This window comes from Berghia stephanieae, chromosome 5 (genome assembly GCF_034508935.2).
Source record: "Berghia stephanieae isolate SIO BIC M18660-M18661 chromosome 5, UCSD_Bste_1.3, whole genome shotgun sequence".
Lineage (NCBI taxonomy): Eukaryota > Metazoa > Mollusca > Gastropoda > Nudibranchia > Aeolidiidae > Berghia > Berghia stephanieae.
The window spans coordinates 42,117,754-42,129,663 of NC_088364.1; the positions used below are offsets into that span (position 1 = coordinate 42,117,754).

Consider the following 11,910-nt stretch of genomic DNA (forward strand, 5'->3'; position numbering starts at 1 on the left):
GATCAGTCATTATTATCAATAACCACAATAACAGTAATATTTATATTAATAATAATAATAATAATAATAATAATAATAATAATAATAATAATAATAATAATAATAATAATAATAATAACAACAATAATAATAATAATAATAGCTATAATATTAAGTAAAAGATAACAACAATTTAAAAAAAGAGTTCTGAAAAATAGAAGCTAATCAAACAAAACCGATAAACACCAAACAATGATTAGATCTACAAAATTTGACATTGATTACAAAACAAACAATTGTACTTTCCATCTACTTTACACAAAAATTCTTAACATAGATCTATACCCCTATTCCCAAACTACAAACACATTTCAACAGAGTCACTTTTACTCTACTACAAAATAATCCATCTATTACTTCTTTTTTTTTTTTTTTTTTTGGTTGTCTTTTCACGTTTTGTTTCCACTATACTAGAGAACTTGATGTTTGAAATACAGTGGTTTCCTCACAAATGCCTGACAGTCAGGAAGCAAGAAAAAGATATTGTACATGTGGCATGGGCATAGAAGCGAAATGCTCCGTGGCATATCATAAAACCTGTATACTTCTTTGAGCTAAAAGTGCCTAAGAGGCATAGTTACATTATACTTCTTAACTGAATATGACCTTTGGACCAGTTATAAATTGGTTGTGTCCACACAAATTGTGCTTGATAAATTTCTTTCTCATTCATTTTTTAAAAAATCATTCCCTTGCTTGTTCCTTGTGACTACCTGTATATAACAACTAAACAAACTTTTAACAATTTTATCATAATGTCACTAAGACTTTATAGGGATAAAATTAACAATTTTATCATGAATCAATTTATTCTTTAGCCTTGCTTGCATGAATGGTCAGTATGGTGATACAAGCAGTAAAATGAATGGATACTGTGCCAGTCCATAGTTTAAAATAACTTAGTCATATAGGTGAAAGGAGATCAGGCACACAGAGAGACAAGTTAGATAAATTTTCTTCATAAGAAAAATGGGCACTCAAGCGAAAATTGGCATTCAGGTGGTGAGCACTTTTGTGGAAACCACTGTAATAAATAATGACGACAAAACAAGGTGACAGCCACATTAGACAAGCCCATTGTAAACAATTACGATGTGGACATACCAATGGAGCTACTCTGATATGCTGCAAATCAAGAAAAGGAACAATATTTGACATAAACCTTTTTTTTTTCTCTCCCTGTCTTGAAAGAATTGATTAGATTTCTTTGGTATTTACTACAATTGTTTTAAACAAGATGGAGGTTTGCTTTGTTTTTTTTTGTTTTTTACATTTAAAAAAATCGTTTATATTTTCAAAAAGTAAAGCTAATGTCTTTTTTCTTTTAAATAATAAATTGTAAGACATTTCTGCCCAGTCACCTAAATTGATACTATACTTGCGTGAACCAGATTCTGAATCAGTTACATCATGAAATTTGAGATCAATTAATCAATTTATTAAAATATCAATGTATGTGGGTAAAATTATTTGAAAGGAAAGGAGCACAAACCAGGTGAATGACTTTATAGATGCTCGAGCAACTTTATAACGTACCACAAAAACAAACAAACAAAAACAAAAAGAATAATAAAAAACAAACCCTGAGATGTCAACTGTTGATATAGAAGGGCATTCTCAGGGGAAAATGACAGGGAAAAAGAGCCAACAAGAAGATGGATGAAAGATATCAAGGCATTGACTGAACTGTCTGTGGCAGAGCATCACCAGCCAGCGCCTGCCTAAGAGATGATACTGGAAGTATTAAGTAAGTAGGTATGAATGTATCCAGATCTGCCACTGGCACTGAACAAAAAATCTGAATATTTCTGGAGAAAAAATCCAATTTGAAGAAAATTTATTCCCAAACATGACTTAAAAATCTAGAATACATCCAGGATATATCTCGGTCCCTTTGTGAAGCAAGTGCTCTACCAACTGAGTTATTGAGATCCCCCTGTGTATATTCTTAACAGCTAGTAAAATTTCAAATTTTGAAATTGTAATTGCTTTGACAATAAATACAATGTCCAGTACCTGGTACTCAACATAAAGCCAGATAAGGCAGTGGGTCATGTATATCCTTATAATGAAATAAACTGCTTCGTTACCCATTCAAATAATATACATATTCACACACACATATATTCACACACATATATTCATGGACTAATTAAATGTGACAGTTTAGATTCACTTAAGAAATACAAAGTAGATAGAAAATGCTGAGAAAAGAAAGATTCCATTACGTTAGAACACAATAGATCGACCATATTACTCAAGACTGAGAGCTTAAAGTGGTAATTAATTTAATGAATTAATCGTCACAGACAATCACTGGTAAAATAGGGGGGAGAATCAAAAATAAATAAAAATAACAAAATGCTCCATTACCTATTTAAGTATTATACATATTCACATACATCATTGGACAAATGGGACACTTTAGATTCAATTCAACAAGACAAAGTAAGTGAAAGTAGGTACAACGTGCTGAGAAAAAAAGAGGGATTCGTAATTTTAGGACAAGAGACCCCGTTTTACTTAGAACTGAGAGTGGAAATCAAATTAATGGAAATGACTGTCACAGACAATCATGGTGAAGGTACAACCTTTAAATATAAAACATTTCACCAAAACAAAACGAAAATCATTATCAGTTGGGTCTCATTTTCTCTTTGATAGATTTTTTATAATCTCGCCATTTGTCTTTGGTCACATCAGGTGGAAAACACTGCTTTCTAAATCTTCTCTAAAGTTGGGGTGGGGATGGTTTCTTTGGGCAAAACCTTGAGAGTAGCAACTATTGACAATTAACAATATCAAAAACAACCATGTGGTGGCTCAGCAGAACATAGATCACCATTTCTATTTATTTATCTTAAAAGAGCCACAGTCCATAACGACATAATTTTGACATACGAGAAAATAGAGCCAGGAGGATGTTACTCGATTTCCATGTGAACAACTGCAGAGACTCCCGTTCCCGTTCAAGCTTGCTGTTTTCAATAAAACTAGGTAAATTCTTATTGTTTACAAGTATTTTTGGAGATATCTTTATCATTGTCAGCACAACATTTGCACAAAATAGTTAAACAATTTGTTATACAACTGACATATGAAAATGTATTACAGAACCGTAGGTATAGAGAAGTGTTGGAAAAATAAAGATAGAATAAAGTATATCTGAATGGTATGAGATTTATCCTCCTTTTTAATGACTTCATGACAAACCTGTTTACATAAAATTTGCTAGATTCAAACATTTCAGATGAACTTCAAAAAACAAGAACTGATTGTGCTCAGAGATTAAAGCAGGAATCAAGAAGATAAAAAAAGGTGCTTTTGTATAATCTGAACAACATGAAAACATAATACAAAACACAATGTGCCATTTTCTCAAAAAGAAAAAGGTGGAACAATGCTGTTAATTCACTGAATTTATCACCAAAATAGAGCTGGTTTTGTAAAAAAAAAAAAAGAAAGAAAGAAAGAATAATTTTTAAAAAACAAGAATAACACCTTAAAACTGTATTAATCTTTCCCAGAGTCAACTTAAAAACCAAAGAAAAAAAAAAAAAGAAAGCAAAACAACAGACATGAGGATATTATTTCCCCCCAACACGAAAGAAATATGGCATTTGATCTTAAAGCGATGTTACACAGGATGAGCTCTGATGACTGGCTGGCACTGAAAGCAGCCACAAGCAACACCACGAGAGCCTAGAGAAGCAAAAGGACTTTAGGTAGCCTGGTAGTTTGGATTTAAAAAGCTTGTTATTGATAAGCTGCCTGACGACATAAAATAATAAGCGATTCTAATTTCACTTTCAGCAGGAAGTTTTGTTTTTGATGGTAACTCCATTCAAGAAATACAATGTATACTATGTTTTTCTTTCATCAATTCACCGTTTTTTGAGTTGTGGATAAATCTGTGATTACAAATTGAAGCTACTGTGTCAAAAAGTTTCTCATTTGTTCTTTGAATCCTATGAACAAATTTCAGCATGATTTCTCAATTTATAAGATCAAGTGCCACACTAAAAAAATCGTTCGAACACTTGCTAGGGATCCGAGTTGAGGACCTATTTCTCTTTTCTAAAATATCCTTTTTTTAAAAATAACAATATCAAGTTGTTTAGTAGGTGGACAAAATTTGGTATTAGGAATATTTCACAAGATACGATCTCGATCGTTCGTGATTAGATGGTTAAAGATATGAACTTAAAAAAGAGAGAAAAGGAGGTCAAGTATATTTTTTAATTTAAAAAAAAACTGGAAAATTGTGTATGATATAAAAGCAGGGGGAAAAAAATCCCAGAAAGATCAACAGTTTCTATTAATTGGTCTTTAACAGAGCTAAGTTCACTCTAATTTAAAAAAAAAAAAAGAAGGCAAAATTGCACAAATTCCAAGAACTTTGACTAGGAAGCAGATTTCTTTTCATTGATGCTAGAAAAAATAAATTAGAAAACAAACGAACTCAGCTTCACTGTATCATACACTCCTCTCCAACTTATTATCTTGCATCAGGTCCTCTTCCCCAACATTTTATATCTAAAAAATAAAGGTTTGATAATTCAGTTCCTTGCCAGTCATTGAAATATTCCAAAGAAAACATATTTTAAGGGACACTTTAAAAATGTCTTAATTCACCCAATTCCAAAATCCAACTCATAACATACCTGGTCAAACTCACTGGCTGACGCCAGAAATAAAATGGATGTGATGCCCTCAAAACACTGGAACCATTTTTGTCTCTGTGACCTTTGACCCCCAACATCGATGAACATAAAGGGTACTCCCTTGATGAGGATCTGGTGTTCAATGATACCCTTTGTGGCTTTCCTTGCCAGAAGGATGTCTTGTTTGGTAGGCACATAGTTCTGGAACATATTAAAATTGCAAGATCATTTTTTCCAACAGGGTGGCTTTACTACAAAAAAAAAAAAAAAATCTTGTGATGCTCACATTAAACAACGTTTTAACTGTGGTAGATGTGGCTTAGTAATAAAATGTCTCTTCTCAAAAAAAAAAAAAAGTCAACCAACGGTGAGTATGGTAAGTGAACAGATGATTAATGTAGTAAATGAAAAATATATATATTTGTGTCCTAAACATGAACTTAACAAAAAGAATTCTCAGGTGTAATAATTTTTGACAAGCTGTTTTGTCATTTTAATTAAGATTAATAATAATAATAATAATAATAATAATTAATAATAATAATAATAATAATAATAATAATAAAAATAATAAATAATAATAATAATAATAATAATAATAATAATAATAATAATAATAATAATAATAATAATAATACATGACACTTACATAGCACTTCATTTCATTAAAACAAGCTCTAAGCTCTTTACAAAATCTAAACAATACAAGTACATCATTGTCATATTCCACGGGATTTCCTTGTAATCGCATACAGTTCCTAGTCAGAGAATGACCTAATTACGACTGACACGTCTAATGAATCAATCAAGTGCCGAGTCAATTGCAATCATCAGCCTATGTCTCTCAATTACTCTCAGCCATTAACCCTCTTTCTTTAAAAAAAAAAAAACATCTCTCAGATGCCCACAATTCATTCATTTATTGAGAGTTCTGCCGCCTGTCTGAATTATGTTCATTGGTCGACAATTTATATAATTAACTATGTCTACAGTCAAATCTCATCGTTTAAGGTAAAGATAGCCGAGTGGTATGATGTCTCATCTTACTTTTTAAATTAAGTATAAATGAGCTTTGTGCCCTCTCGCCAAACTTTACTTTTTAGGCCATCTCAGCAAAAGTGAAATAAAATGGCATAGTTGTATGGACAAAATATTAGAGGCCAAGATTGGTGGGTCGGTGGTTTAGTGGGTGTCTGCGTCTTCTCTCAAATTATGTCCACCCTGGTCAGTGCCGGGATGGGTGACAGTTGATCGTGGAAAATTCGGCTCCTGACACCATGTTCTTGGGTAAGGCACTTCTTAGCATACATTACTCCAATCAACTCATGTGTGAATGAGCTATAGGCAGTTTTTTTTGTTTGTTTTTAAGGGTTTTACGATACTTGTGACACATTTAGTTCATAACAGAGCCGGTAAAAGGAGAGAAAATGGGACAGTCAAAAAAATCTAGAATTACAATAAAAGCACCAAAATAAAACTAAGACATGGAACAAATAGGGAATAGATGTAGATTCCAAGAGCACACTATCATTGAGCATAGTTTGAGATCACCTAAAAGTCTAACGCAGACACAAGCCGGGATCCCACTGCCAGAAACACACTCCAATGCTTATTATATTATTCATTCAAAACAACAAATAATATAACAACATATACAGTGAGATGATTTACAAGGAGAAAAATACCATCTCCCAAAATGTTAACATTACATTTGACTGTTTCCCTCCCAGCCAAGGATTCCAACAAGGGAAAGGACAAAACCAAGTCATCTCATTCTTAGACAAAGACAAAAAGTAGGAAAACATATATAGGGGTATAGAAAACATAATAAGTGACCTCCCTGCCAACTACTGGAGGTCAGGAAGCCCATCCAGGCTATAGCAGTGATGGAGAGTGTAAGAGAGTTAGTTCAAAAAGGAGGCCTAACAGCCAACTCTACATTATGAGATGGAACAAGGTTCCATATATTAAGGCCTGCCGAGGGAATTAATGAGCGAATCAAGTTGAAGCGAAATGAGCATCATAAGTCCATGAAAATGTTCATATTTATTTATTTATTTATTGAAGTCTCTTCCATTTAACTAAATCGAGGAATAAATATGACAAACGTAAAAGTTCACAAGTTAAATTGACATTAATAGGCATTGTCCACAGTGGCCAAATTTTCAAAGAGCTACAGCGGGACACCCTAACACACAATACTGTTGTGACCCAAAACAGCAGTATATTTGGACTATCATTATATGTGTGACTGGCTGAGAAAACCCAGAAAGACGTGCAGATTTCATAAATTGAGTTATGTTTGCAGTGGTGTAGACCACATCTTTCTGATCATTGACCACTTTAAATTTTCTTTCTATGTCTATTAGAACCCAAGTTATGAATTTTTTTCTGAATAAAATTTGTTGCTATGGGAAACACTTTCTCTTCGATTTTGGATCATATCTGGAATTGAAGCTGGTCGAATCTTCCCGGATTTTCAGCCAGCATCACATATAATATAATCTAGATTTAGAGCTCTTTCTGTTCATTGTTTTTAATTTGCTAGTAAAAAAAAACATAATCCTGGAACATGCAAAGTTCATTTCCATACATAAAAACAATCCTATTCTATATTTTTTTTCTAATCCAGATTGCCAAATCGAGACAGTCCCAATTTTATTAGGACAGTTGGTCACTATGATTATCTTCTTAGGACCAGTAATATTATCTTTTGTCAAGTACTCGACATTTATAGAGTTAATTAAATTTTTACTCTAACCTGATAATACAACAATGTGACCTACAGCCTCTAAACGGGATCATGCGAGGCTATGTGGTCTTGTGGTATGACACATGCTTTCGGATTGGAAGGACCTGGATTTGAGCCTCGCTCGACGCATAGTTCGAGTCCTTGGAAAAGGCTCTTTACTGCACTCAGGTGTAAAATGAGTACCTAGCTGTTAACAGCGTTGTCTCTATCAGAAAAAAAATATTGTAATATAGCCTAGCAGTCTCGTTCTACATGTTAAGCGTTGCTGTTGGTCAGGGACTCTTTGTAAAGCACTTTTAGTATGTTTTGTGGATATTGCGCTATATAAAAGCTCAAGGTATATTGGAGGATTTAGATGCCCAAAATCAAATTCACAGTGATAAATAAGAAATTTGAGTTACGTTCATGCTATGGATATGATTTATGAAAGGGAAAACAAAATAACCACCTAAATTTCGCCTTTCTGATCATTTTTGCTTTAAAATCCAAATTAATACTAGTTTGAGGCAGTGAGATTTCACTATGACAGCAATTTCATTAATGTGAATTAGGCTTCAATAGCATCTCTAAGACTGTTCTCCTTACGAAAGTAAAGTCTGCAGTTATCATGATCACAATGAAAATCGTTGATTATAAAGGGGTATAAATTAATAGGACTTTCATCGTAACCAAGTACAACCTTATTGTAAATTGCCACATTTAATCCATGATGAAATCCTGGTCAACAATGAGCATGGCCAATCGCTTGGTGGATGACAAGGGTTGTGATGAAACCTTGAGAGTGGCATTTTGCTGGGCTATCTGTAATCTTAAGGTTGTTTGGAGGGGGGGGGGGGGGGGGGGGGGGGGGGGGGTTCAAAATGGGCAACTAGATAATATAACATCACACCATCATTTTCATCATCATCATTGTCGGCTTCATCATGGCCATCGTCGTCGTCATCAATATTATTCATAATTTTGCATTTAATTTAGTTTTGACCTTTCTTGAACACTTACAGTGGTTCCGATCCTCTCGATATTTTCCAAGAAATACTTCAAAGAATCTCCCTGGATTAAAAAGAGGGAAGAGAAAAAATAAAATGTAGCATTAGCACGTTGAATAAAAGATTGGCCTTTGACATTAGGATCATTCTCTCTCTCTCTCTCTCTCTCTCTCTCTCTCTCTCTCTCTCTCTCTCTCTCTCTCTCTCTCTCTCTCTCTCTCCAAGGAAACACACAGACAGAAAAAATGAATAATCGCAACATACACACAAACAGTTCTAACACACATGCATAAACACAACCCTCAACATTTTATCTCAATGCAATAATCTCCCAATCTATCTCCATCACCTAAACTAGAAGTATAATATCTATTCCTCATTAACATGCATGCAATACCTGTCTCTCAAACAATTCAAATAAAACTCCACAATACAAACATTTACGATGAAGTTGATGATATTTTCTCTTCACAAAGGCAAATATCTACGAGAATTTTAGATAATGGCAAACTGTGGCCTCTTTAATGCTAAACGGTCGAGGTTTGATTTTCTTCTAACTTGATGGAGTTTACCTCTTTTTATAACTAAGGCCTAATAATAACACTTAGCTTTTGTCAAGGATAACCATGACTAGACAGCAATCCATGCACTTCATAAAGAATAGCAGACTAATAGGTAACCCTCACATACATACACACCATTGACACAAAAATGGACGCGGTAATATCTTATTTTTAAATTTTTTTAATATATTTAAAAACGTGTTCCATATCTGTGGATCAAGTGTTGAAAATGACCTACCACCACAGACTTTGTAATATGACTTGAACCATCGCTGTATCTTCTCTATTTGTGAAATTTGTAGGATTTGACATCAAGTAAAAAGGAAAATCAAGACCAGCCTAAAATGGGTTAGGTTCTGTGTCGAAATGACATTGGGTAACTCTCAAAAAGCAATTTACAGTAAATGACACTTCTTTTCTCTCTAACTGTTTTCATTTCAACCAGAAAATGTTTACTTCATATATATATAGATGAGGATGACCCCAACTTATCCACACACACACACACACACACACACACACACACACACACCCCAACCCCTCCCCAACTCCACAAAGACTGTAAAAAGTGTTGGTTCTAGAGAAGTCTCAGGCTAATACCAGCTGCCTCTTAAGATATATGAAGTAAAAGCTTTCCAGCAAAAAAAAAAAAAAAAAAAAAAAAAGGGTTTTGGTATTTCACAGCTGTGTGGTAACTCTAGCACAAGACAATATCTCGTCATTTAAACGTTGACAAATTTTGATCCAAGTAACTGAAATATTAGCACTAAAACGATAGTTCCTATTGCAGGAGCAACTTCCAAAAGTGCTGCACATGTGTTACAGTGGACAAAGTGCGAAAAGGTTGAGAAATAATTTAAGGCTTTGAAAAAGAATGACTCTGCATAAATTCAATATACAACCATCAGTCCATCCACCAAACCTTTTGATATTGCTAGTTAATCAATAATTATCCTGAAATGTGTCCATGTGGTGTAGTGCTACAGTTTTTAACTCATATCATAACATAAATTAGGTCTGAGGGTTCGAGACCATGAGTTGGTATTTCGACAGACTATCCTATAAAGAGGGGCACTTTGCACGCGTGTTCCATTGTCCAGTCTGAAACTGGATCTGTTTTATTTTATGAAAAGTATTTTACGATAGAGCAGTGTCTTAACTGATTACATTTTGTCCCTAAAGACATCCAAACATCGAGTTTCTTTAACTTATTTATATTTTCAATTATGCAATCCCAGAGCTGGGTTATTTTTATTCTTCATATTTTCAGATCACAACTAGCCACAAACATTTCCATTTTTTAATTATTTTTTTAGGAGGGGGGGGGGGTGTCTAAACTTCAAGGAAAATAATCTGCATTAACACAAAGGTGTGACACCCCCCCCCCCCCTTATATATGAATGGTAATTTATTTTAATTAACCGTTTTAAAAATGCTGTAATGTCACTCAGTTTGGTCAGGTGTCCATTTATTGAAAGAAAGAAAAATTTCAAGAAACCACTTTTTTTCTAAAATTTGGCTGAAAACAGTCCCATTCTGGAGGGAAAAAAAATCCAAAATTGTCCAATTTCGGCTTCAAAAATACAACATATCAATAATAATTAATTTTTTATTGGTGGCAGGTCTTTATTTTACAAGAAAAGCAACAACAAAAAAATTACTTCAAGAAACAACATACAATCTTCCATTAAATGTTAGAATGGCATATGGATGGGCATGGTAGGAGAGGGCATGATAACACGAATGTCACTTGACAACACAAAATAAATAATTTCTTGTTTATCCACAGAATGTATCAACATAATACAAGCAAATGAGGAAATTCCAAAGGACCGATACTGCTTTTTATGAATTTCTCATAGTTGTACACTTTGGAAAAAAAAACAAACTTATTTTTGAGGCTATGTGATCTTATTATATGAAACTCGCTTTCGGATCGGGTCCCGCTCTGAGCGGCGCGCAGTTAAAACCTCTCACTGTACCCAGGTTTTAAATGAGTACCTGGCTATTAACAGCGTTGTCTCGGTCCGGAAAAAAAAGTGTTATATCGCCAAACAGGGCATTATGTCTCGTCCTACATATAAAGTGTTGCTGTTGGCAGCAACCTCTTATGGTTCTCACACTACTATGTTATGACGATCGACCCAATCAGCAAAGTCCGGTCCGCACTCGTGCACCGTCGCAAACCCGCCGGGTAGCACAACACACCGTTCGACTAGATGCTCTGCCGCTGTTGGCTAAGGACCCCTTGCAAAGCGCTTTATAAACGCTTAAGGTTTCCTTTTCTTAATAGATAATTCCAAAGTGGTTGGCGAATCTGCTCTTGCTTCGCATACAATATGAAAGGATCTTTTAGCAGAGTCTCAAAACAGGAAAAATAAATAAATAAAAGAGTATACAAAATGCATTGCATTGCTGTTTAATAATCCGAAATTTGAGAGAAACAGCCTGTCTGTATGAACCCGAAATACACTTTTAACTCTTATAATTTATATTAATGATAAGAATAGACGTAATGGTTACCTTATAGCTAATTATATTTGTAATTATTTTTTTTGGTCAAAATTGGCTCAAAAAAGATAAACTGTGCAATTATAGCAAATAGAGGAAGATTATAGTTTTATTGAAAATAAAAAATTGATTATTTAAGGTTGTCACTCGCAAAAATCAGTCAAAACCAGTTTATTTTTAAGCCTTTTGAAATGTATTTCATAATGAAAGCAGTGTATGCTGTGGACTCTATATTAACCAATCTGAGACGAGCAGTTAAAAACGATCATTTGAAAACGATTTTAAGATAAAGGAAAAGATAACCAGGTGAAAGCAGATGAGTCATTACAGACCAAAGAAAGTCGTTATCTTCAAGCCTCTTTTTATGTCACAGTAAACCAAGTTTCTAACTGTCA

The 11,910-nt window shown here is 33.9% G+C and overlaps 1 protein-coding gene across 4 annotated transcripts in view; it reads right to left on the reverse strand.

The window, feature by feature from the left end:
- The window catches only part of LOC144972948 (guanine nucleotide-binding protein subunit alpha-12-like), a 58,703-nt gene that overhangs the window by 20,895 nt on the left and 25,898 nt on the right, over positions 1-11,910 (reverse strand). For 2 of the 4 annotated variants that reach the window (XM_078914796.1, XM_078914797.1), the window contains exons 2-4: positions 8,455-8,505; positions 4,704-4,904; positions 1,144-1,164 (exon numbers count right to left, since the gene is read on the reverse strand). In XM_078914796.1, coding sequence (XP_078770922.1) covers positions 1,144-1,164; positions 4,704-4,904; positions 8,455-8,505 — 273 coding nt within the window. The remainder of the gene's footprint in view (positions 1-1,143; positions 1,165-4,703; positions 4,905-8,454; positions 8,506-11,910) is intronic. The other 2 variants (XM_078914798.1, XM_078914799.1) reach the window with 1 other exon arrangement.